This window comes from Ixodes scapularis, unplaced genomic scaffold (genome assembly GCF_016920785.2).
Source record: "Ixodes scapularis isolate PalLabHiFi unplaced genomic scaffold, ASM1692078v2 PGA_scaffold12__126_contigs__length_90152505, whole genome shotgun sequence".
In the NCBI taxonomy this organism is placed as follows: Eukaryota; Metazoa; Arthropoda; class Arachnida; order Ixodida; family Ixodidae; genus Ixodes; species Ixodes scapularis.
In genome coordinates, this window is record NW_024609838.1 from 8,056,088 (window position 1) to 8,083,189 (window position 27,102).

General features: G+C 47.4%; 2 protein-coding genes across 2 annotated transcripts in view; both read left to right on the forward strand.

Annotated features, from left to right (window-relative positions):
* Positions 1-3,543, forward strand: part of LOC8028381 (NADPH oxidase 5) — a gene marked incomplete at its 5' end in the record, with an annotated part of 29,965 nt that extends 26,422 nt beyond the window's left edge. The window contains one exon of the mRNA XM_042289258.1: positions 3,308-3,543. Coding sequence (XP_042145192.1) covers positions 3,308-3,439 — 132 coding nt within the window. The remainder of the gene's footprint in view (positions 1-3,307) is intronic.
* A 6,409-nt stretch (positions 3,544-9,952) lies between these two features.
* LOC121048137 (phospholipid-transporting ATPase ABCA3-like) overlaps positions 9,953-27,102 on the forward strand; it is a 45,778-nt gene continuing 28,628 nt past the window's right edge. Inside the window, exons 1-8 of the mRNA XM_040504140.1 lie at positions 9,953-10,244; positions 13,157-13,372; positions 14,963-15,228; positions 17,442-17,682; positions 18,111-18,305; positions 18,854-19,035; positions 19,962-20,099; positions 25,572-25,689. Coding sequence (XP_040360074.1) covers positions 9,953-10,244; positions 13,157-13,372; positions 14,963-15,228; positions 17,442-17,682; positions 18,111-18,305; positions 18,854-19,035; positions 19,962-20,099; positions 25,572-25,689 — 1,648 coding nt within the window. The remainder of the gene's footprint in view (positions 10,245-13,156; positions 13,373-14,962; positions 15,229-17,441; positions 17,683-18,110; positions 18,306-18,853; positions 19,036-19,961; positions 20,100-25,571; positions 25,690-27,102) is intronic.

The window sequence follows — 27,102 nt, forward strand, 5'->3', positions numbered from 1 at the left end:
AAAATCACACATTTTTAGAGGTGTGAGGTTTACATTTCTTTTGTAAGGTCCATCGCTACACTTATTAGGGAGTTAGTTATGGGACACCCCACTTACATGTATAAAGGTGTGAAAATGTTTAATGTGTATATACCTCTAACGAAAGAAAATCTCTTTCATGTGATTACATCGCGTGCCGATGAAATGATCTGTCAATGACACGTCGTTCGATGAACTGATTTGACCAGCAATGAGTGACGACTGCCAGTAGAATTTAGGGGAAATAATTCTGCCGGCTGCCGGGAGACTCGACCCTACCCAAGAACTACCCCGGTCCTTCTTTGTTTCCCAACATTCTGAATTGTATACCAGCTTATCAGTACCTCTTCGGATAATACAAAAAAAAAAAAGAAAAAAAAAAAGAACCCGATTGCAGCCGCAAAAACTCTGACAGCCCGGCTCACAGTCATGTGGGAGACTGAAAGGTGCTCGTCAGTCGCCACCATGCCTTGAAAGCTACCGGTTCCGAAGAACCGTAGCGCGCAGAGAACTTGTTGTTCCACGGTCATGGTAGACGCGATTTTCCGCCGCCTCGAAGTCCGGGCGCCGAACGAAGCTCGTCGCAGTCAACGCACAACGGCTTCCGATAGCCGATACTGTCGCCGAAAGTCGTCGTCGGGGAGTTGAAAGGCGTCCCCGGTGGTTTCAGTAGCGACGCCGACGGTGGCGGAAGATAAGCTCGGCCGCAGCGTACGGCACCGCCATGTTGACAAAGTTTAACTTCGCCTCGATCCGAAGCGAAGATCTCGAGCTCAAACCACGGCTCTCGCAAAGTTCGGAAACGTCACTTTGACGTCAGCGACAACTTCGACAAACGAGGTTTCTTTTTTACACAAACTTCGGAGGGATTTCGAGCGTCAGCAGGTCGCCTAGGGACAATCTGCAAAGCATTAATTTTAGCTTGGCGTAGGGATGTAGGGACAAATGGGCGCTACGTCATCGGCAAAGCCGTTCAATCAGCGAGCTGCTCGCGCCCCTCACGCGCCGCACGCGCGCCTCAATGAACTTTGCTACATTCTGCCTCTCTCAAGGAAATGAGCGTTCGAATGATTGACACCTCGCTCGGCGCGACGTCAGCGTCGCGAGAGTCCAATTAGCGCGTTCCGCAAACTTCGGGCACAAAGTTGTGCTTGACGAGTTTAGCGACCCTGGTGAGATAAACTCGGAGGTCAGTGACTCATGCCACTCAGAATAAGCCTCATGCGGAAATACCACGTGGAGCAACTGGCCATGAAAAGATGAATACTAGCAAGGCGACGTAGCCGGTGCACCTATCTACGCCAGGCTGAGGTTTCGGGCATTGTCAAGACCCCCCAAAAAGCTGGTGGGTTTTTATATTGTTTGCCAATCTATAGCCAAGTACCCCCGTTTGTTTCGTTTTCGATCGCGATGCATGAGCATTGTACTGGCGTGTGGTCGTTTAATCACTACAGCGAGAGGCGTGTTATACCCTAGCACCACTAAAGCTCTTAACTGTCATTAAGGTAACAATCACTGTTACCTCCCAACTGTTATTGAGCTCAACTAAGTTGTCTGGTGTTACACGGTACATAGGCCTAACAAGCCTAGTTAAGATGCGCGTCAAGGAACACTTGAAACCGAAGCGGAATCAAAACTGATGTCACGTTACCTTTTTTTTCGTAACGATGCAAATGAAATATATGCAGATTTCTCATTCAGTATAAACGTTTGAAACAAATGCATTAAAACAAATACATGAATTTAAGCAAGAAAGACATGACGAAAGTCTTAATCGGCATCGACATCCCCATGGCCACCCTGGCCGAGCTTTGGCTTCCGCGATGTGCCGTGGTAGTCCTAGCGGCATTTCTGGCCCCGAACCATACCTCTTCCGACAATATTTTTTGGTACGATTCTTTCTAAGTACCTCCCACAATCTTCTGCAATAGTAAGTGCTTCGCTGGCACTGGCCATTGGCGGCGATGCAGCAGACGCCGCCATCTTGAACTCTATTTTGGCGAACTCCCATCTGTTAACTGAGGTAGGCCAGCTCAGTTAAACTGAATGATCGTTAGCAGCTAATGATTGTTAGCGCCGCCGTCTAACTCCGGCCGATCGCGATTGGGCCAACTGTCGTTGGTTTGAAAGGGGGGGGGGGGGGGGGGCGAGATTATAAAAGGCACCCAGAAAAAAAAAAATCCTGCAAACAACGCTGATTTTGAATAATTACATATTTACTTTCTCCAACGTCTCGAGAGTATTTCCAGAAAGTTTCACTTGTTTACACTGCATAGTTGTTTTTTTTATAAATTATTTGCTGTCCACCGACGCTAAAAAAAAAAAAAACAAAAAAACGTAGGATTTGGAGCAGTTTCAACGCATTTTTCTCCGTTCCACTTTTTAGTATGAATTCCATTTTAGCCAATCTATCGTTTGATAATGGCAAAACAGGGAAGGCTCATTCTTCCCTTTTCCTGACTGATATTTAATAAGGAATGCGGCTATGAATTTTTTCCGTCACTTTAAAGATGCCTTTTATAAAAAAAAAAAAAATGTTGACGTTTTGTCAGACACAGAAGACCAAAGGGCTGATCAATTTTGCAGAAGAGAAAATTGATAAAAATAAATGACTTTTGCAAAAAGCTTTCAATAGCCGCACCTCCTAGGCATTCTGCTACATATACAGAAAATAAAAATCTTGAATATTGTGATCGTTTTTCGACCATAGATTAACTAAACAATGCAGGTGTGTTGTAGATAACAGGTGCGCTAATTTCCTTCCCACTTAACTGACAGACCTGAAATTTTGTTATGTACCTTCTAGTATGACCACCAGCCTATCCTGTAAATTTCATTAATTTTAAGCCAAGGGTTCAAAAGTTGACCCTCCTAGGGGGTGTGTCCCCTAAACGACTTAAGAGCGCTTGTGTAACTAGGGTAGTTAAGACCCCAGACTAGTAGTAGTTCTGCCCTGGCTGATTTGGTCTCCAAACAACAATACAACAAATTGTCTAAACCCGATACAACGAATTGCTGTGCAAACATCAATACAACGAATTTAATTCTAAACTTCAAAGCAACGTTGTCTAAACTTCAATACAACGAACTGTTTAACATCAACATAACGAACTGCTGCCTAGATCTCAGTATAACGAATTGTTTTCTAAATGTGGATGCAAGGAACTACATTTTTTTTCACTTGTTGGCGGACTTTGACTAATTACGTATATTGTTCTGTAGTTCAATGCGCGAACATGAACCTGTCTAACTTTTTCGTTCTATTAATGAGTTTTTGCTTAATTCGCAGGTATTCGCCGACATCAAGAGTCAGAGAAAAGGCAAGGTGACCGTTTTTTACTGCGGGCCGCCGACCCTCAGCCGGATCCTGCACGACCACTGCAACTGGAACCACTTCGCGTTCCGGAAAGAAATATTTTGAGTCATTTCCGGGGACGGGTTCATTAAAGTGTTTTCGCGTTGTTGTTTTTTAAGTTTAGTTCGACCGTTGACGGTATTAAAGGTTTTCATGGTTTTAACTTAAAATGAGTTTGCATTCCTTATTATTTAGATAAAACCTGAAATACCAGTTTATCTGGCCTTTGTGACGCTGTCAGTGTTTGAATTATATTTCGCAGAACGCAATCAAAACTTCTTGCGCGTGAGCTTGAAGCCTCCTTTGCATGAAAGCACGAGTGAATAAGTCGTAAATAGGGACAAAGTCAGGTGCGCGCTCAGCAGTGCGGGGCTCTAGCACTGTGGATACTACTCTAGCTTTGACTAATATACTAAGCGCACATGAAGGCACCCTAACTTTGACAACGTCGCTCTCGAGTATTGTTTAAGGGTACGACGTTCGATAACTTTATTCACAATGCGACTCGCAGCTGCTTTATAATTCTTTTTTTTTTTCTTTTCTGGTTCACGTAAGTGTTACGACTCTACCTCTATTGGTGACGTCAGCGACCAAAAGCGTCCTTGTGGTCCATCTTTCACGGTTGGCGAAAACTCATAATGACGTCTTGGGTTTGATGAATTCTGCGTGTATTAATGGAGATAAAAGGACTGTGAAACTTTGACTCTGTGCCTGACTGAGGACGAGATGACTTGTAGCTTCCACTGTGCTTTTTATTCACACAGTCAATAAGGTGGCTGGCAATTGAGAATCGTGGTCGTGACGTCATAGACGGGAACCACCAGAGGGAGCTACCGAAACCTCTTGTCGCCAATACCTGTGGACAGATTTTTGTGGCTATGTACTCACAGGTGTAGGAGCGCGTGCTTGTTTACTCCTCGTCAGGAATGCAACAGAAAGTTGTATATGGGTAAAACAGGTAAGACGCAACAGTCCCACTAGAGCGACGAACCGACACCAAGAGACCTCAAGCACGCGCTGCACACACGCAAGGCAATTGTGTTGTATGTTTTTACAGGAGGAATTAGTCAGCCCCAATAGCGTCTGCTGTCTCAGCTGTAGGTGAGACATTTAGCCAGTGCAGTACAACCGCTAATTTCACCTTATGATGTACCGCACGGAAGGCTGCAAGCGCGAGCTCTTTGCTCTAGGGCCGCAGCGACCACATTATGTTCGGCGTACCGAGCGCGCTTCACTCGCACGGCGATAGATTGCGCCCAAGTAAAAAGGGCCTTGGGAGGAAATTGTGCATTCTTTACTCGGTCCCTGTGTACCGTGTTGTGAAATGATGGATTTATGTTGGCGTATTGGCATTGATTGCCTTTTCCCCCGTGTGGTTGCTGTTTTTCGAACGAGAACATTACGATGATGACTCAGCGTGAAAAAAAATACTCGTATAAATATAAAACTTCGCGACACCATCTAATGGGCTTTCAATAATTTCGAGTAATTTAAAATAATTCCGTTAAACAGCTGGGTCATGCTCGCGTGTTTTGTCTGACAGCATGTATGTTAACAGTTACGTAAATTGTTTACACACATTGCGTGGTTTATAGGCGGTCGAGGGATATTTTCCACCCTACTCCTGCCGTCTTAGTGAAAAAAAAATTATAAATTTAAATAATGTTACATAGTGGGGCCTGAATAATTCTTTACATGCACAGAAAGGTATTATCATTACATACAAATGGGTTATACATACGATGTCAACTGGTACTGTGGTACATACAAACCATGTGAGCAGAAGACATTTTCATTTATGATGACATAGTGACTGAAATGAACTACCCACGGATTTTGGAAGAAATGATGGCGACATAGCGAGCTCGGGAGATTGGACAGATGGCAGGGGCGCTTCAGCGGCAGATGTCTTGGGCTGACGTCGTTTACGTACGATTGTCTCAACACGCTCTATCTCTCGAGGCGGATTTCTGGGTTTTTTGTAACGTGTAAGGTAGCTCGGGCAGCCAGGAAAAAAGCTCGGAACAGCGTTTACAGATAGCACGGACTTTTAAGCATGAAGGAGAACTCTCCCACTGAATCCCTTATGATACTATTTCGATATTAGTTTGTTGGGGAAATGCTTGTCACAAACATGATCAGTAGGTAGTAACTTGCGATCGGCCCTCGGAATCCACGATTTGCAAAATAGTTCTCGCCGCCTATAGTGCAATGGCGGAAACTTCAACATTTTGGGTGCGAGGCTGGAAAGTGGTTGGAATAAAACTAGACTTCGCGATACATGGTTTGGCTTGGTACATGTGGGGCGGAAAGTTCGTGCGCGGTCTGTTCCAAGCGTTGCCCCAAGACCCAGATTGAATAGTGTGAAAAATTCCCCCCACAGCGTACAAAAACGACGTATCCGTGACAAAATGTGTGCTGTACATCCGTCAGTGCTCGTTCGGCTGCCATGGTGAGCCGTCCATGTTCCTTCGCCTCACGACAGCTATCTAAGCCTATCTTAGCAGGATACAACCTGCTGCAGACGGAAATCTAAAAAAAAAAAAAAAATGGAAACGGCTTTTTACCATAAAAGTAATTCGTGCAACCATACGAAATACAGTGCGCCGGCATGGCGACAAACAAAAGCGACTCGCGAGCTTTCTTCGTCCTCGCTCACGGTGTCTTCGCTTCCGCGCCTCTGTCGCAGCCTAGGAATAGCCGGCACGCCTATTTGTTTTCCAACCAAACAGGGGGCGCTAGCAACACGCTTTCCTAGCGCATGCGTAGCAGCTTTTTTGCAAATTGTGGATTGCACGACGCCACTGCTCCAGACGAGCGTCATTCGATGGAGCTTTAGACAAGGACACTCGCCCTGCACAGTTCCGGTACCCCGCATTGCAGCTGGGAACGAAGCACGTCTTGCCAATCCTTCTGCCATAACTTCTTCTTGGGCTAAGGCTCACCTTCGGGCTCCCCGCGGGAAAAGCGGCCAGAGTCATCACCCAAATGTATTTCTTCCACCGTGACTAGGGCACAGCTTGGCGGCACAAGCTCTCGTGCATTAAGGGTAGCTGCCAACGCCATGAGCTCGCGCCTCTAGCCTTCGCTGCCGTACAACATAAGGTGAACCTGTGGTCTTTAACATGTACGTACCACACAGTAGTAAGTGTTCTAGTACACTGTAAGACAGTAACAGTAGTGATACACGACCGCACGCCGGTACTATGCTCACCCAGATAGAAACGGGCGGGGGTGGGGATTGAACTCAAAATGCCTGGATTCGGGAAGGAGAGGGAGAGGGGCAGGCTGGCAGTCTCTTGGTGCTTGAGCCACGAGTGATTGCAAGCCTGCAAAAGAAACTGTTGCGTGCATGGCGTCGATTGTTTCTGTCCGTCCCTCTGGTGGTGACATAATTGGTTTAAACCGTCAGAAGGTAACAGCAAAAGGTCTAGGTATTGTATGCGTTTGGTTTACTGTGTGAAGGGTTCTGCCGTAGCCTCCGCTATACTCACAAAGCTTGGTAATTCGATGAGGGAGCCGTAGAACGGACGTAGATTTGGAACGCGATGAACTAGTAGCACAAAGGATTTCTTGGGGAGCCTGTATTCAGCGCAAAGCTTTTGCAGCGGCGAGGACCCGAAACGGGGTTTTTAAACTTGACGAGAAGAGAAGCGGCAGCCCGAGGAACGCGAGAAGCACGAGCGGACATTGCATCGCATTGGACCAGTGTGTTTCGGCGTCTCGCCGCTGCGGGGCGCCCGTTACTTGCTTATGGTTAGCCTCCGGTAAAGTTCCTGTATATAGCTGTAGTGTCTATTGTAGTGGAATCTAGTCATAAATCTGGCTTGGTCTGGCAACTGTAACACTCTCCAAGATGGCTGCCAACTAATGAATAAACGCCAGTACGTTGCTGTTTCAATCCAAGGGAATCCTCTTTTTCTACACCTCCCACATTACAATAGCTACCTACGGTAGCAGAGCTGCGCATTCAGCCTCGGCAGGTGGCCTAGCGCCGGCTTTTCTGCACAGTCCTGGATGCTGCGCTCGTCACGTGACTGAATTCGGCGATTAGCAGTGCCGCGCGGATGGAAAACAGAAAAGGGGGAGAAGGAGGCGAAAGCAGGCGTATGTGACGTCGGCTGAGCGACCGTTGCGGCGGCTTTCCTGCACGGCGCTGGATGCTTTGCTCCTCACGTGATCGATCTCGGCGAATAGCAGCGTGGCGGCGCGGGAAAAACAAATGCGCAACTGTGCGCTCCTCGGTGTTCCTCGATGTTCCTCGAACTCGAGCCTCTTGTCTGCCTCTCTACCTTTTCACTTTCGGCGGCCGCGTCTCGTGGCGATCTGCCAGGATTTGTCAGCATAGAGGAGGCTATTGACTCCGTAAGTGTGACGTCATGGGTCCAAACAAACCGTTCCTAGGGTCGTTGTTATGGAAAAATACAAGCGGCTAGGTTTCGCTACTAAAACCCAACCGTTCAAAAATCAAGAGTAGAATTTATACTTCTAAAAATCACAGATGTAGAAAGCTTGAATGTGATATATGTTTCGACAAAAGTGTGCCGGTAATCGCTTGTTTCTGAAATATTTACGACTTCAACTTCCGGTCCTCAAGTTGCCTGCAGCAGACGACAAATCCAAGAAGTATGCCGTCTGCCACACGCCGGCAGGCTAAGCCGCCGCCGTCGTTTGAATCGTGTGAATAAGAACGATATTCTGATATTGCATTTGCTCTAAATATATTGATTTTCAGTAGCTTAAAAGAAAGTGGGGTGCGATGCAAAATATGGTTTATCGAAAGTCCGGGCGTCGATCGAGATCATCGTCTGCTAAAAGATCGCATTGGACCCGTGAGAAAGGCACTTCAGGCGATCGGTCGAGATCCCAAATTTTGTTTGTGGACTGGCGCCATGAGAGGGTGCGTATACCAGGTTGTAACAATCGCTGCAATGGTAACTGAAACATCGCGATAGACATGGAATTTTTTATTAACCTGACAACCTCAGTAATAATAAAAATAATAAACGAAGTACCTTGTCGGCGTACGATTTGTTTCTCATACTGGCCTGCACTACGCCGACAACGCACTTCTGGTCGTCGTCCTAATCAAATGATCTCCATGACGTGGTTTGATTTTATGGCATTTTCACCCTTCTGAACTAAGCTGGGTTCTTCACAGAAAAAAAGCACATTGCGGAGGCCTGTACAGCCACGGAAATGCACTTGTTTTTGTCGCTTGTTTACCGACGCAATTCAATGAAGACGCCCGCTGCAACAGAGGCCAGCAAATCTCTCGTGTCGTCCGCTGCCAAAGCAAAACGGAGTGCAATACTTCAGAAATGGCTTTCAGTTGCCATACGACACTGAGATGACGAGAACATCTTCATAATTAGATATCAAGAACTTAGGTTGCTTACAAAAAATTATTTTCTTGTAAGCAAAACTCTAGCCTCATGTGGAGTCTCCATGCATTAGTCCATAGCAACGTCCCTAGCAACGGTTTGTTTGGACACAGACGCCGTTGTGACGTCATCACTTACGGGGTCAATGGTTGTTCACCTTATGTTGCACCGCAGAGAAGGCTAGAAGCACGAGCTTATAGCGTTGGGAGCTGCTCTTGACGCACGAGAGCTTGTGCCGCCGAGATGGGCCCTAGAGCAAAGAGCTCGCGCTTGTAGCCTTTCCTGCGGCACATCATACGGTGCAACAGAGTCTGAACACGTGCATTAAACCGGTCGCTTCGAGATTAGTGCGAGCGCAGGGATCTCGAGGACCACGTGACTGCGCTCGGACTGCTGTTCTTACTCGAACGCTACTGCTCTACTGTCTTGGCCGAGTCTTGCTGCGGACCTCACTGTGTCTTCGAGCTCTTTGCGACTTCCGCTCTCATCAAGGGCTCCTCCACTGGGCTTGCTTCGTGACCCCAAGGTACCGCTCACCTCCGATCGGTGGGCAGAAGGGTCATCATCTTTCACTGTGCGAGGTGCGATCACTTTCGCTTCCGTTCCTTGCTTTGTCCAGTTAATAACGCCACCTACCTGGCGTCAGCATCGTCGATAGCGCGTCTTGCAGCGTCTTGCGGCTTGCGCGACGCTGTATACCACGCGGCGACGCCAAGACACGGACACGTGTGCCGCTTTACGGGTTGTCTCAAGCTTCAGCGTGTTTACCGCTTGGGGCGGGTCGAAAATCCACTAACGATGACGTCATGTGCAGGCCTTGTCTTCTAGGTGGTATATTATACCGCCTAGCTAGAAATATAGTAATACTTCTGCGTCGCTCGCTTACAGTGGTCTTGGCGTATTGGGGACTTCTCGAAGATCTGTTTTCAAAGGTACAATAGCGCCCCAGACGGCGTGTTCGGAAAACATTGTAAAGTACTGTATTGGACTGTATTGGATTACCTTTTTTCTTGTAACTTGTACAAGACTGAGCACGCAGGGACGTCAAGACTTACGTGTCTACCTCTTTGCGGGGTGATCTAGTCCAGCTTCAGCGTATTCGTCGCTCAGGGGTCCTGGCGGGGACCCACTAACGATGACGTCACGCGCAGGCCTTGTCTTCTAAGCAGTATTCAGCCGCCTTGGCGGATGACGGATGGAGGGCTTGCTGCAGCTGTCGGTGCTGCTGTGGAAGCAGCTGTACGTGCAGCGGCTGCGCGCGCGCCCGGTGTCCTTCGTGCTGGAGGTACTCGTAGCCCTGGTGCCATTCGCGAATATCCACAACTCCAAGGGACGCTCGGGCAAGGACGCCTTCGTGGACAGCATCATCTACCCGGAGGTGACGCCGGACCTCGAGGAGCTGCACCTGCACGCGCTCTACTTCGGTCCCGACAACTCGTACACGAGGGCCACGGCCGACGTCATCAAGAGCACGCTGCGGAACATCGGTGAGCTAGTTGTCTTTCCTGTCCAATCACTCGGCTGGAATCTAGGGCATCGTGAACTAGGGGTTGCCCGGCGAATCGTGGATCGATTCGAATGGCGCGGTGACATCCATAGCTTCCAGACTGCAAAGCATCGGTCACAACGCTCGTGCAATGCAGAAAAAGAAAAACCGTCTGCAGACGCTGTCTGAGGTGTGTGTCTTCTTTGTATGAATGTCAGGTTACGTTGGCCATGCCAAAACGGTCAGCAGACATGTTTCAAGTACACACGAAGCACACATGCTTCCAACATGCTTCAGGCGTGTCCGCCGACACTTCTACTATCGTTTCTGCAACAAACTCCATGTCTTTCGTATGATATATGAGCAGTGCAACTGAAGGTTATGAGTGACGCAGTACTATGCGCAACGCAAGTTCGTCTGCTTTTTCTGCAGGGGTTGTGTGGTGACGTCAGAACGCCGAGCTCCGATTGGTTCTGAATGAAGGATAGTGGGTAGATCTCAAGGCAGCTTGCTTTGAGGTCTACCCACTTTCCTTCAATCGGAGCCAATCGGAGCCAGTCAGAGCCCGGCGTCTTTCTGGCGCCACCGCAACTCTTGCGCAAGAAACAGACGACTTGCTGTCCGCATTCCATTCGAGCCACCTTAATTGAATCGCGTCAGGCGTGTCATAAGGTTTCGGGAGATGAGGGGGCTAAGCTCTTTTGAAGGGGAGGTGGGGGGGAAGGGGGGGATTGACTGATGAGAGGCAGTGGGAGATATCAGCTTCTTCTCTCGAATGTTTACATTAAAATATCCAAAATGCCAGAGAAGAGGGAAGGAGAAAAAATTTACCGACGTTTACAAATCACTGTAATCTGAAATTAGAGCGCAGTTGTTGAGGTAATTTGATTTTGCAGTATACTTTGACGGGAGGGTTCGTAGGACGCGGAGAAGGAGGGGAGGGTATGGAGAAGGAGGAGGTATGGAGGGCACTCCCCGTCCTCCTTTTGCTCCTCCCCTCCATTCCCCCCACAGTTTCTCCGCTAAATTTAGCAGGAAAATCGACGCCACAAACATCAATTCTGTTTCCCCTCTAAATTTAGCGGGGGAAAATAACGTCACATGACTTTATGTCACGTCACTTATGAACAAATTCAGTTTTCCGCTACATTTAGCGGGAGAATTGACGTCACGTGACCTCAACACCAATTCAATTCCCCGCTAAATTTAGCTGGCAAACTGAATTGGTGTTGAGGTCATGTAACGTCAGTTTAACCGCTAAATTTCGCGGGGAAACTGAATTTGTTTATAGGTGACGTGACATGCAGTCATGTGAGGTCATTTTCCCCGCTAAATTTAGAGGGGAAACTAAATTGATGTTGAGATCCCGTGGCGTCAATTTTCCAGAAAAATTTAGCGGGGAATTTAATTGGTGTATAGGTCTGTGACGTCCCATAATGCAACGCGCGCGGTAACGCTGACGGCAAAGGTGGCGCCACGAAACACGAGAACGAGCGCCTAAGAGCTGCGCTCTAAAAGTAATCGTGCGCCCTCCACCCCCCCCCCCCCCCCCTCCCTTTTCCGACGCCGCTGGTTCTCGTCTTATTATGAAGACACGATATACGTAAAGAAAGTTAGGGGCGGGTTAGGGAATGTGGCCCTATCCCTTGGGACACGTGCCCTAAAGTTACGGAATCTCTTCTTGCCGAAGACTCGGGACTGTATGCTGAACTACCGGGGCTGTGGCACGTGAACGATTACAGCAGGTTCGTAGCCCAGCCAGCGTTCCCCTGGAAGACCGTTTGCTAAATTACTAGTGGGCCTAGATTGATATCGAAGCGTTTTCGGCTGCTCGGCTGATGTCACGTGGTTCCTGGGCCGCGTACACAACACGAGGTAGGTTCCAGGTGGAGTCGAAGAGCGTCGAGCATCTGCTGGCAGGCGAGCAATTTGCGCGGGAGGTGCCCACAACTTAATTGCAAATGCTCTCGATGGTACGAGTCGCTCCTTTTTTTTTCGTTTTGTTTAACTCTTGAGTCTCTGTAAATAACCCAAGCACCAAGAAACATTTCGCCAGTGTACTTACACGCATTGCCCGTAATGGCGTCTAGGCATGCGACTGTCCAAAACTGAAAAACCGAAACGCGAGCGGCACTTTGTACGTCGATAGAACGTCTACGGCACTCATTGGAACTGAGATAGAACCACACAAATGCAATTTCTTTCTAGAGTAATTGTGTAATAATTTGATTACATTTATCATTTAAGTAATCATAGAGGCAATTGGAAGTGCTAAAATTACTTGCAGATGTTACTGTTTTTTCCCCCTTTCTTTTCGAACGGCGCCCATCGTTTGTACAAGTTTAATACCAAAGTATCCCCGAAACAACTCTCGGACAGGAAGATGGTTTACTGAAATTGGTGTATTAAGAATGTACGTAGATTCTAATCGGCGATTTTGATCCAATAATGGACAGCACGAAAAACCCGCCGGTTTCAAACCGTCAAGGAAGAAAAATATGTCGCTTTGAAAAGCTGAAGGAGACGTAAAAGTAACGGTCACTTTTTCAAGTAACGGCCAACTAGTTTTTCGTCTCAAGTAATCGAGTAATATTAAATAAAGTTTAACCAATAGTCATTGTAATTGTAATCGATTGTACTTTTAAAGTAAAGTGTACAAGACTGCTTATATATGAAAAGAAAGAAGGTACTTTTCACTTTTTTTCTCAATCCTTATTTTGACGATTTAATTCAACCCTTCTATACTCACAAGGGGAACGCGTGCAACGCCCGTACCTACCTACGGTTTCAATATTCTTCTTGGTGCTCGGGTAACTTTATAAAACATCTTTCGCGTCGGTATTTCGGCTGAGCGGTGGAGGCGTTCTTCGAGCGCTTTCATTTCAAAATGGCACTTTCTTGTCTCGACCGCAGCCCCTCGCGCCGTGGACGACGAAGAGGAGATGGCCAGGGTCGTGGCTTCGGCCAACGTGTCCGACCGCACCCTAGGCCTGTTCTTCCGCAATGTGCCCGTGGACGAGCGCGCCTTCGTCAACCTCGACTACGTGGTCATGTTCTCGTTCGGGACCTACCACATCCTGGACTCGTTCAAGACGCGCGTCAGATCCGGGCCGTCGGAATATCAGGACGGTGAGTGCGGTGTTCCGGTTGACCTGTCTGATTTTATCATGTTGTCGGTAGCGTATACTGAAAGCGCACAGCAGAAGTGGTAGCGAATGTCAGAAACAACAGCACCTTCAGCCATCTTACACGTAAAGAGAGAGGCTTTGTTATTCCCAATTTTCTATGGCGCAAGCACACAACAGCGAGCATCCAAGAATTACCAGGCAGAAATTGAACGAGGACCTCTGCCAGCAAGTGATAAAGGGAGCGTTTTTATAACGTACTCATCAACACGCTGTTTACAAGCTAACCTGCATTTGCTTTCCACAAATGTGGGCACTGGGCGTGCGCAAAAAAAGACAAAAAGAAAAAAAAAAAAAAGAAAACAGATTCACGTGAGAGGAGGCGTCTTCGTATGGGCAGTGCAAGAGCCATGGGCAGCACCGACAGCAGCGCCCCCGCGGCGGCGAAACGTCACAGAATTGAGCTGGTGTAGACATGACTTTCACGTGATGTCATGCACCCCACCGGTGGTCCTTTCTGCTTGTTCTTGCCAAGAAAAGAAAATCGATTGTGTGAAATGCCTTCTGCAAACGATTCGTGTTCAACAGCAAGGTCGCCACAGTCGCAGCTGATGTCACGTCAGTGCAGGCCATGAACAGAAACTGGAAAGTAGTATATCTCATAGAAGGATCATTAGATAGTGTCGCCTAGGTTTATTCCTTTTTGCCGATGCGTTCAATCGAGTGACATTTTGAACATATTGCGTCGATGTATATTCTTTCAGACAGCGTAGTCAACATGTCTGTCCCCTGAGGTTTCATACATCTGTATGAAGTATCAATTGCTGAACAAGTGTCGGACTCCTTCACAGCAAACTTTAGTCACACCGCGGAGGCTCAGGCTCAAGATAACATTTTACGGCACGGTCCTCTCTGTGCCGACAAAATGCAAGGCTTGAGTGTGACGTCTTCGCATCGTATGCATAGCTTGAGTGTGACGTCATCGCATCTTGCTGGAGACGTCGTCGCATCGTATGCATGGCTTAAGTGTGGCGTCATCGCATCTTGCTGGTGACGTCTTCGCATCGTATGCATAGCTTGAGTGTGACGTCATCACATCTTGCTGGTGGTGATTCCTGCTTGTTCTTGGAAAAAAATTAATTCGATGGTGAGAAATGTACGCTAGAGAAGGGACACACTCGACAGCAGGGACCAACAAAGGCTCCCAACGTGATTTCAAAGGAAGTAACGGATCCGCGATGTGGGCAACCAAAGCGTCGCCGTGATCGGGTTTCGGCGATTGGTCAAACGACAAACCGACGACCACTTCGTCAGACTGACAACTTTTACGCTGTTGGTATAAAGCGCGATGGTTCTTAGCTTTAGCACCAACTGCCATGATCGCCACACCCTACATCGTGGCACTCTGGCTTTTTTTGGAACGTCGTCTGTTGCCACTTGGGGACCATCTTTGACCTATGGGCGATATGGGATGCTAAACATGCGAGTCTAAGACTTGTCCCGTACACCGTACTGCTGGTTACACTCTGGCCAGAAAATGAGCCAATGAACTGCAGACAATAAGCTTGCACCGGCGGCTATCTTTCTTTTTCAGAGATGAGCGAGAGGCTGACGGCTGTTCAGGCCGTGGTGGAAGCACACCACGTCCGCACCTACCTGCGGTCGCTGGCCGCTGTCGGAGGCGCGAACCGTTCGTGGCCCGAGATAAGCGTGAAGCTGCGCCAGTTCCCGTACCCGATGTACCACGAGGACGAGGACAACACCATGTTCCTCATCGGCATCCGCTGGGGCGCCGCCTTCATCGTCCCCTTCTGCTACATCATCACCCGCGTGATGCACGAACGCCACAGCGGCATGCTGGTTCGTTCTTTTCCAAACGCGACATCAACGATGGCCATCTTTCGGGGCACGTCTTCGCCGTATAATGTGCGAGGCGTGCAACTTCGTGCTCTCCTCGCGCGCGTCGTGCGTTTGTTCACCCGCCAAATACGACCACGTGCTTTCGTTTCCCGCCAACCTCGAGCAATGGCGGCGTGTGCTTAGCTGCCCCGTTATCGCTGTTTTCTGCGATTTTTCCACGTTGTCTTTTGATTTGGCGTGCTCTTCCTTGCGTTCCGACATTGTAAAGGCGGATTTTGGAACGCTTGCTCGCCGCATACTCACCGACGGGTCCATATCACAATAGCGAATGACATTTTAGCGAACAGCGACATTTGAGCAAATGGACGTTTTAGCGAATAACGGGGGCGCGCGTTAACCCATCCGTCGCTCTGCGCTTACGCCGCTTCGCGGCGACAGTCTGCGGCAGCTCATTACAAAAATATGAACCCACTTGGCCCACCCGAAAACACCGCTTCGCGGCGTCCGACTATTCGCTAAAGTGTCATTCGGTGAAACGTGGGCGTTCGCTAAAACGTCATTCGATCAAGTGAGTGCCTCCCCTCACCGACAGCCTTAGAAAGTTAGGGCGTGCCGATCATCTAATTATATTCCTCCGTAGCCAATGATATCGCAGCGCTAGCAGGTAAGAACGCTGAAGGGGCATTCACGAAGCATTAAGCGTCAATATAACAAGCCGCGCCCAGCATTTTTTAGGTTGTCATTGGCCAGAGACAGTTTCAAGTGCAGTGCGAGTATGATTCTACTAGAACACACAAAACAATTTCGCTTCAAAAATATAGCGGCTGTAAGAGGATTGAACCTTTACATTGCCCGGTAAGTGAAACGAGTGAACCAAGTATAGTTACACGCGTTGCACGTGCTGGTGTCTGTCTGCGCTGACTTTTCTAAAGCAAGCGCCTAAAGGAAATTGCACGCGCGTTCGTCCAAGCCTTATATGGGCTATTGACTATCTTTTATACAGGGAAGGCCAACGCATGCGGCGCTAGACTTACATTGCAAGCATTCTCCTTGATGATTGGGTAATTTAGCGATAGGTCTCTTTAGCGCGTTTAGCTCAACGTTATTAGTTTAGCTTGGTTTAGCCGATTGGGGCAAAAGGCACACTGCGTGTACATGCCTCACACACAAGAGCGCAGCGACACGAGAGCGCTCAACCAATTCAGCGCTCCTCACGAGAACGTTATCGGCGTCGATGGACGATTTGTAGTATTGCGAGCAATTGTGACCCTCGTTTTTTTTTCTAATTGGCAGTAACAGCTACGTGCAGGACGAAACAGACCATTTTCGAAATTCATCCTGGCCCCTTTGATCATATCACCATCTGAAAAAAAATGAGAAAAATAAAAAATAAAAAAATGGCACATGTGTCGTATTAATGGCGGCCTTCTGTTTACTGATAAAGGGAGAAGTTGAAAATGTTCCAAAGCCGATGATTTGAGGCCTATACAATCGAGACGTTACCACGATGCGAAGCAGGAATTGACTGCAAGAGCTGCGTAAGCGTTTATTTCTAACTCGGACCCGGTCATTGTACCACACAATCGGCTTCAAAGTCCCTCGATGTATTGAAGTTTATCAAGGCATCTGTGTGGATTGGAGCTTGATTTGTTCTGACTCGTTGCATATTTTTGGCCATCGACATAGGGAGAGATTGAGAAAGAACTGTGCAGTAAAGAGCTCACACTCGTTTGCCATTGACTTGCAAAAGGGACGGTGCCCGATCAAATACTCCAGACTAGAGGTTCATTGGCACCATTAGTACGGTAAATGTTAAAGTGCCATTTGATCCACCACTTTCGCCTTCATTATTGGTTATCGTTAGTAATTTATTTACTTTTTAAAGCGTTCGATCAGAGATAACTGTGGCTATACTGACTTTTATGGTGCACGTCTTTCTATGGTATGTCGTTTTGCCGTCGTGCAAATTACAGCGAGGTGGGGTGAGAAGTAATTTTGGCACTTGTTTTGTTGTGCACGTTCCCCTCCAGAAGGAACTGAATACCGCTACTCGTCACTTCATCTAAAAAGTAAACAAAAAACGCTATTCGTTTCTTTTAATTACAAAGTAACTATCTAGTAACTTTGTTACTAAACACTTAACTAGGTACAAGTAACGGCGTTTCTTGTAACGCGTTACATACAAGTGTAACGCGTCCGGCCTGGGCGCGCAGGCGCTCACGCGGCTGATGGGCCTGCGGCGTTTCTGGACCTGGCTGGTGCATTACGTCTGCTTCATGCTCACCTGGACGCTGAGCTGCGTGCTGGTGCTGGCTTTGATGACGCTGGTCGAGGGATCCCAGGGCGTGCCCTTTGTCTACCTGGCCAACCCCATGCTCGTGTTCGTCGCCATGATGCTCTTCGCCTCCGCCTACGTCCTGTTCGGCATGCTCATCTCCCTCTTCTTCGACAAGTGTGCGTGCCATCGTATCACGAGAATACACCCTGCGTCATACTGACGGCGGTCGTCTTCAGCGTCTGCGTTCTCAGGTTGTCGTTCACGTCTGGCGAAACATGCAATGCTAAAAACTCTAAACGCGTACGACAGGCATTACCAAAAAGGTTAATCCCTAGGACGATACAAAAACCGCCCGTCAATTTGACACATGGTGTCCCTTTGGAGACAGCATGACGTGACATTTGGATGTCATTGGGCACGTCACGTGACTCACGTGACGTCATGAGGTCAATCCCAGCACGTACGCGAAAGCTCCAAGAGCTGGCCCTACCTACGCGTTTAAAAGACAGTAAACGTAAAATCGACGCGTCGTGAATTAGAGTTTGATTGTACCGACTACCTTAGCGGCGGCCGAGGAACGCTAGATTCTTGACCGTTTCCGCAGCGAGTCTCGCGGTGGCGTTCGGTCTGCTCCTGTGGTCGGCGACCCTGGTGGTTCCTTTCCTGGCCTGGCACTGGAACAACAGGACGCTCACTGCCTACCTGGGACTGTCGCGCTGGGTCAAACTCGCCACCTCTCTGATCCCCGTGCACGGACTCTACTACATCTTCCGGATCATCGAGCTGTACGACTACTACGGTAAGCACAGGGCACTTTGGCAGAGTCGCGTCATATCCGCGGCTGTATTTGTAAAAAGGTTATCTAACACCAGGAACGTTTCCCCTCCATCTTATCTTTTTGTCACAGTCGCAATAAGTACTCCTCGGCTTGTAACCCTTTTACAACTACTAATAGCTAAAAACAAAAGACTGTGGGAATAAGGTCGATCCCATCGTTTACTGCAGCACAGTTAGCACGCACAGGCAACCCTGTTGTCACGTTCAACGAATGTTCCTTTTGTTTTTTGCTCGGAGGGTGATTCCGAACAAATAAGAAGTAGTAGAAGTGGGCCTCATGGCCACCTGACATTGCAGTGATGTCACGTCTTACGGTCACGTGACCTGACGCCACGCGGTCCGATCACGTGACCTGAATCTATGTGTCCATGCGACGCGCTATGGCACTCCTTGGGCTGAATTCCCCCTAGGCGTTAGTTTGGCGCCAGCTTAGGCCGCCAAAGTTATCCCTCACATAGGCCTCGTGCTCAAGGCTAAGATTAAACTTGCGTCCGAAAATGCCTGTTTCAGAGCGTAAGTTCGACTGGCCCATGATCTACAAGTACGCCCTGCTGAAGGACAACGTGCTGCCGTTCGAGATCATATTGATCATGGGTTCCATGTCGGGCCTCTTTGGCTTCCTCATCTGGTACCTGGAGATGGTGCTGCCCTGGACTGCCACCATACCAGAACCGCTGCACTTCCCTTTCAAGGTATGCGTCAAGAGCTGCCTCATAGCCTGGTACTGGTTTGAGGCTCTAGTTTTATTATCACTGGCGATATTCTTCGCCTATTGTCAAACGTATTTTTACAACAGCTCCTTCTTTGGACAGCCAGTCGCTGTGAATCAGACTTGTACGTGACGCGATACAAGTTACGCGCTAGTTGTACCCTGTTACTTTTTTTGTAACGAAGTAACCACCTAGTTACTTTTTAAGAGAAAGAAACGTGTAACGTATTTTAGTTACTGTTTGATTAAGTAACAATTAACAGTATTTATTTAGTTCTGGAGGGAAACGTGCACAAGAACTTTAATGTCCAAGATAGATCTCCCCCCATCTTACGCCTGTAATTTGCGTGTCAAGAAAACGCTTGATAAACCATACAAAAAATATGCACGAGGTAATTCAGTATAACGACAGTTACCCAAAATGAATAGATTAATAGGCGAGGAATTATTAATGGATGCCAAATGCTGGAAGGTGGCTTCAGAAAAAGGACACTTCAGAGTAATGAGAAAGTAGCTCATTACTTTCGAGTTAGTAACGCGTTCCTATCCCAGTAATGAGTAACGTGTTTAGCTACTTTTAATGCGCAGCTCTTAGGCACCCGTTCCCGGCTTGAGCGGCGTCGCCGTCGCCGTCGGCGTAACCGCGAGTAACCCTCGTAACCCTCGTGAGGGTTACGAGGGTTACGAGGGTTAATGTCACGAGGGTTACCCTCACGAGGATCACGAGGGCTACTAGGGTTACAAACCCTCGTAACCCTCACGAGGGTTACGAGGGTTAGTTTTTTAAGCGAGTAACGTTATTACTTAATTTCAGTGACGTGTATATATCTGATCGGAATGCTTTGGTCCTAGTCGCTAGTATCTTGGCGAAGTGCGTCGCGTTGTGTAGTGCTCAACGTTGGCTCTCAGGCGAGCTACTGGAACGTGGCCGAAGAGGAGATCAAGCTGCCCGCCTCCCATGAGAGTATTCCGGACGAGAGCCAGGACAACTTCGAGGAGGAACCGAGGCACCTCCTACTGGTCGTCGAAGCCTTGAATGTCAGCAAGGTGCGCCCGTCGTACCAAACGCGTAATCGAGCATTCATTCGCTGGGGAAGCTAAGGGGCTTTTAACTTCAAGGGCTATTAAAAGAAAAAAAAAAGAAAAGGAATGACGAGCTGGCTCGCAGTTTGAACCCGGTGTGTACAAACAATTTACGCGAGAGCGAAAAATAAAAGAAATAAATATTTGTGCCTCTACTTGTACCACCAGCGGTATAACAAGTTCAAACAAATTAAAATAAATGAATAGGGCCGAAGTGCGGTCAGAAAGTTATAAATTTAGAAAAAAAAAATTAAAAACAAGAACAGAGAAACAGCGAAACCCCAGGTAGGGAACGGGCTCTAAGGGAGATCCAGGGGCATTTATTTTATATTTGAAGTCTTTTTATGTTGATATTTTTTTTAAAAGTTCCCGGGGTTTACTGTCTCGTCGTGATGGGGACGACGCCAAGAGGAGTCAACTGGGACACCGTTTGTACTGATCCGGCGGCGCAGCACTTGTCCCTCAGTCAGAATCTATGTACAAGTTGTAAGTGGGAGCGAACAGCCTGAGTAAGTGAGCGAAACAACAACTATCGAAGGGTAGGAGCATGGAAGCGTTGTTGGTACAATATTCGGCTATGTTAACACCTAGAGTTTTAGGGGTGATTGATTTAGTGAAATTTATGGTGAATTCCGCTCGTAGATCTGGAGCGCTTTCCAAAATCCGCGAGGGAGGCAAAATTCCGCTCCGTGGGACCCGCTCCGAATCGACGAGGGGAAGATAAACTCGCATTTTTGGAGCGACCTCCCCCACACCCCTCCCCACCCCTTCTCCCTCCGCCGTACAAAATGGCTGCTGCTTGAACTTGACCAGCCCACCAACGCCTCAGCCGGCTCATCTTTCCAACGACCAGTGACGACTGTCACTGCTTAGCTGCAGAAGTAACACGCGACACAGGCCGGGCGAAATTATACGTACCGCGGAGCCCATGTCACAAATAACGAAGATGTCCGCGTTCGGCACCGTCACATACCTTTCGGCCGCCTCGAAGCGGCGGGGCACGGACAGCGATTGCCAGCGTGGAGTTCAGATTTGTAGTACGACTTTAATAAACACAGAGGTAACAAACCATCACTTGCGCGGTCGTTGCCTAACCACTTCTTTCTTTATTTCACGGGAAAACGCCGACGGAATGCAGTGTAAAAAGGTAAACAATCACTGGCTGCAGAATGAATAGGCCTTACCTTGCGTCTGCCTCCGGCTTTTCTGTCGTTCTTTTTCTCGTTCTTCCTCTCACGATCACAGACGTCAGCGCTTACGATTTGCCACGCTCCACATTCCCGGCTTTTTATCCCTGATCTACGCGAGGTAGAAGCGTTCGAGCCGTCACAATCCAGAGTAAACAACCGACGCACCCGAACAGATCCAACTCCACGACCCGACCGGCCCGCCGATCTCTCCAACCTCACCGCGCATGCGCACCGCCGATTTAGACGGAAGTCACGTGGGCCGCTCTGTCAGCTTCCGGAGAGATCCGTGAAATCCCTTAGAGCAAGTTCGGCGGAGTTTGGGGCGCTCCGTGGAGCGGGCGCTGACAGAGATCTACGAGCGGAAGATGACCAACTTGAGCCAGATCTGCGAGCGGAATATGCGCGCTCCAAATGGAGCGCTTTTGGAGCGCTCGAGATCTGCGAGCGGAATTCACCATTAGACTTTGTTATGAGGAGCATAGATTGCGGTGTGGGGTTAAGTTTAAGAAGCGCGTTGTTGACTGTGTTGCAAAGGTTGGCTTCGTTTGACTTAGAAGAACAATCTTAACGATGCATCAAGAACTGCTGATAGTATGTTTTTAACAATAATGCTATGACAATTTTGTTAAGGTTCTTGGGAAAAGTAAACAGTTTATCAATAGTGAATGAAGATGAAGAAGGTTATTCTGTTATATATTGGTCGCCATATTTAATGAATTAGCAATAAATGTATTTCTATATACATATTTACAGGATTAATATACACTAACGTCTTAGTTTCCTAAGCTATTGACCTAAATTATTTTTTTGCTTAGTTTTATTTTTGAGAAGCAAAACAATAAAGACCAAGCAAAAAGCTTTCTGGTGTTTAGCCTCGTTTCCCACACCTTTATTTTTGCTAATTGTCTTAGTTGGTAAGTGCGTTTTTCTAAACCTTTCACTTGACTGAGATGTGATCCCGTGATGAAGGTGAAGAAGAGGTCGTTCTTTGAATATCGAATGTACCGTACAATTATTTTCTTTTTGTTGTTATCGTTATTTTTGAAGGAAAGGAACATATGATGTCCTAAATTACGTTTATTTTTTTTCCCATAAAAACCAACATAAATGTACTTTTTCACCATTGCATGATTTTAATGAACTCCTTATTTGACAATATTTCATTTTTGGTTACCTCCCTTGATTGTTGTTTTTGGAAGAAGTTGTTATCATACTTGTGGTTTTACCCACAGCCGTATATGTGAAGAGTTTGGTCAATGGGAGGCGCGGGCAGAGCCAGGGCGTGCGCCAGACTCGGAAAGGGGGCTTGGTATGCTCTCTTGGCCAACCAGAAGCCGAAAAGAATCCCCTAGCGGTGGTAGCGAGAAACAGTTTTGATCAAAGGTCTATGTTCGTATATGGCTCTAATAAGCGCGTAAGAGTGAGGTGTAGTAACTCTTCGTGGTTGAAAATAGGGTGCACGTGTTGTTTTGATCATGATCACGCAGAAAGACGTAAGAAACGAATGCGCCGCTCAACTCTGTTTTGCGCGGACAGAGTGTGACCGCTAGGACGGCAGATTCCCGGCTTTCGGCGCTTGGCGTACGGATTATATCAATCGTTCCGCTAGTCGCACTCTTCCACCATCATTTCGGATGAGCGTGATTGAAACATCACGTGTACCATATTTTCAGCCATCGAGAGTTACTCCAATGCAGTTATCACGTTTGTTTCTCGCGACCACCGCCAGGGTATTATTTCCGGCTTCTGGTTGGTCACATTCGAATTTCTGAAAACGCCCTGGAACAGGCCCAGCCCGCTTTCGGCCAATGGCGCCTCCTCATTTGTCTCCTATACTTCCCAACGAATGGCCAAACTCTCTACATATATGGCTCTGGTTTTACCCATCTTTTCTTTTTTTCTGGAGGAAGATGGTGAAATATGTTGTACATACCAAGCACCTCTTCCCAGAGATTGTTGGTGTACGTCTGGTTGTGCGTTGCAAGGGTTTTAGAGTTGAAACTAATGTGGAAGCCCGGAGCTTTGGAACCGGTCCCTAGCCTCCCCCCCCCCCTCCCCCCTTCCTTGACCATAGAAGTGGTGTCTTGCTTGAATGCGGCTTTGCGCTTCTTCCTTGCGCGACTAACCTGATAGGAGCCCCGAAGTTCCAAACTGGTCGGAGCCTCCCTATCTCACATTGTGGGGTCTTCCTTTGGCCACATAATTCACGTTGTAACTTGTTGTTAAATTAAGAGTCCATCTTGCCGGTGACTTAGGGCAGGTATTGTTCCAATTAGGCTCGATTCTTATTGTTGGTAAATCTTTTTGTTACATCTGTTTCTTTTCTTCAGTGATTAGATGTTAAGTGATTTCATAAATAAGTTTTATTATTTCTTTAAAAAAAAATGGTTTACTGATAGTAGCATTTGTTGACGGCTGTTTAAGCCAAAGTTATTAATTTGTTGTTGATAAGTGATAGAGTTAGGCTACATGCGGTAAAATAGTGTTCAATATCAGTGCATTCCTGCCCGCACAAAGAGGTAGTTTCATTCCCGGTGTTAACTTTCTGAAAGTAAAATGGAAATCTGCCATGACTATTGATCAGTTGCGTTATGTAAAACAAATGTAGAGGGAAGCAATAAGGAGTATTTTGTAGTGATGGGGCACATTTAAATAGTTCCTTTGTTTGTCTTTCGTCCTTCCATTCACGATCCCATCACTGAAAAGCAAGGCTTAGTAGTTCTGTTTTAATATTTCTTTTAGACCGAGGTAACAGAACGCATTCACCGAACCGCTTCACGGGCACAGCAGACTCATCCGCGAGATCGTTCCCGTAAATTTCGGAGGGCATTTTAACATGATAAAAGGCAAGGGTAAGAAATGATATACTTAAGATAATAGTTTGTTTTATTTCAAATAATGAAGGTATTACGTTATTAGGATTTTATAGCGCTTGCAGTACGGACAAACTGTCAGTAAAAACTAAACAATTTTGTTTTTCTTAAACCATTTTAATAAACTGTAAAGCTTTTAGGCCTTTGCAATGGCCTCTGCATAAAAGATGGAGTTGTGCTTGGCCAGACAGTATTTTCCAGCGTTAAGTATTCCACCTTTGTATCTTAAATTCACAAAAGCTGCCCCTGCCCTATTAAAAAAATACCGGACAATCAGTGTATATATAGATAAGGAGACAGTTGTCAATGTAGTGTTTGCGTCAAATATTTGAAACTAAATGTGACATCTTTTGGATGAATTCACGGACCAAATGTCAATTGGGTATGATATCTGTCTAGGGTGAATTGACAGTTGATCGAAGCTGTGGGGTACTTTAAGCTGAAATATGTGGAAGATAAATACCGGCATATCGAGGGTTATGTGTAATGGTAGAATGTTACAAAGGACAGGAAGGCAGGTATTTGAGACTGTACAGAATGCCATAACTATCTTCAGTTAGTGGGATTCTTAGTATTGATTTTAATAGTCTTAGCATGTGAGAGTTTCGATATGATTTCCACCACGCACGGGCTGCATAGCTTATGCATCGTTCGATACTATGAAAGTTGATATCACGAAACTCAGCCTGTGTTATATTCAACGATTTAATGATGTAAATCTTGATAGGTTAGCCATATGTGTATGAGCCTTTTTTATATATAACTTTAAACGTTTGCTCTACTGCGCCTGCGCAGAAGGCAAATTCGCGTGATGTGAAGCTTGTGCGCATGCGCCGCGCCGAGAGCAGCGCCACCGCAATGGCGTGACGTGAGAGTCACGTGACGTCAGAGTCGCATGTTGGCGATATTTTGCGACTAACATGGCGTGCTGTTGTTGACCGATAATCTGAACGCTTTTGAATAATTGTTTTTGTAGTGCTCGTGTTACAGGTTTCTACTTCAATTTATGGAATCAGTTCTCCTGGTGAATGCCCAGTTAGATATTTTGTCATACTTTACTGTTTTCTTAGAAACCCGATAGAGCGAGGTCACCTGGCACCCAGGTACGTTGTTTAGGGTGTCAAGAGGGCGCAGCTAGCGTGACTCTGTACGTATGTTATATTTTCAACCGCATTTCGTGCTGCATGCGACCGAAGTGTGGCAATAAATATAATTACGTCCGTACTTGACGTAATGGAAGCCATAGCCCGGGTCAGTTGCTCTTCGTCTTGACCATTCAAGGGTATGCGCTGTATTCGGGATGGTACCAGCGATGGATGTTGGCCGTGGTTTGTCGATGGATGTTGGCCATTTGTAGTGATTCCTCGGTGCAGGTGTACAGCAAGAAACACGCCGTGGACCACCTCACTCTCCGGCTTTACCACGGCCAGATCTTGGTGTTGCTCGGTCACAACGGAGCTGGCAAGACAACGCTGGTGAACATGCTCACGGGTGAGGCTGCCTAGCAGCGCCGTGAACGCACTCCCTGACTGATTATACCCTTTAAGCTTAGGAACAAAAAATAAAAAAAAAGACCACGTGTGAATCTCCAACCGCAAATGCGCGCTCATGTTTCGTTTTTGTAAGGTGCCTTCAACGCGCGAATCCGTGCAAGGCTGTATTGATTTCTGAAGCTGCCAACGCTCGCTCGCCGTTTTAATGCAGCCTTTTCCATACCCCATCGGGCAACATTGGCGGTCGCCATTTTTTGGGCCCGAAACCTGTGATTGGATCCGAGACCTCGCCGAAGACTGACGTCACACTCGTATCCAATACGAGATGAGCCGAGTTCCCGCCGAATGTTGACGTAGCCCTCGTACGTGCCCAAACAATGGCGGACTCGAATAATTGGCTGAACCGCAAATAGATGGCGCGCATTTGTTTTTTAACCAATGTGTTTATTTTGGTTGAGGTAAAGCCTGAACAAAGATTATAAACTCGGACATAATTGTTTTGTGGGCATTTTGGCTCCTAAACGACACCTCTCTCGAAGAACGCGCTTCTTGGGTTCTGGCGACAATAGACCCTTTCAGGAATTCAGTCTGGCCACTTTGATCACTATCATCATCATCTGAAAACGGCATATGTGCTATACACGTTTGCAAGTCCGGCTTCAGGGCGCTGCCATCTTGCCTGTCTGGGGTGCGCTTGGACCAGTCATAATCCGATTACGAAGCCTTGCTAAGGCGTCGTAATCGGATTATGGCCGCTCCCGAGAGCGCACCCCACTGAGGAAGATGGCGGCGCCCTGAGACCGGACTTGCAAACGTGTATACTAATGGCGGCCCTCTGTTTACTGATGAAGGAAGAAGTTGAAGATGCTCCTAAGCAGATGATTCGACGCCTTTACATTCTAGATGTTAGCGCGGCGTGAAGCGGGAATTAGACGCAAGAGCTGCGTAAGCGTTCATTTCTAACTCGGTCCCAGTCAATCTGTTAGTAGCACTCACTCGGCTTCAAAGCCTTTTGATGTATAGAACTCTATCAAGGCGTCTATGTGGGTTGGCGCTTCGTTCCGACTGGCTGCATTTGTTTTGCCATCGACGCTAAGAGAGATTGAAAAATAATTGTAGTGAAGTGCACATTCTCGTTTACCGTGGACCTTCAAAAGTGACGGTGCCCCATAAAATACTGCAGAGCACAGGTTCATTGCCGCCATTAGTATAGTAAAAGATAAACTGCCATTTGAGTCACCAGATGGCACTGAATTCCGGAAAGGGTCTATAGTTGCCTCTCGAAAGCTCGTTCTCCATTCGGAAATCATCCCAGCGCTTTTATTTACAGGCTTTAGCAGTAGCGTTAGTTATGGCTCTGTCACCGTCTTGGCTATACATGTACGAGGGCGTGTTGTGGACGGCATCGTAT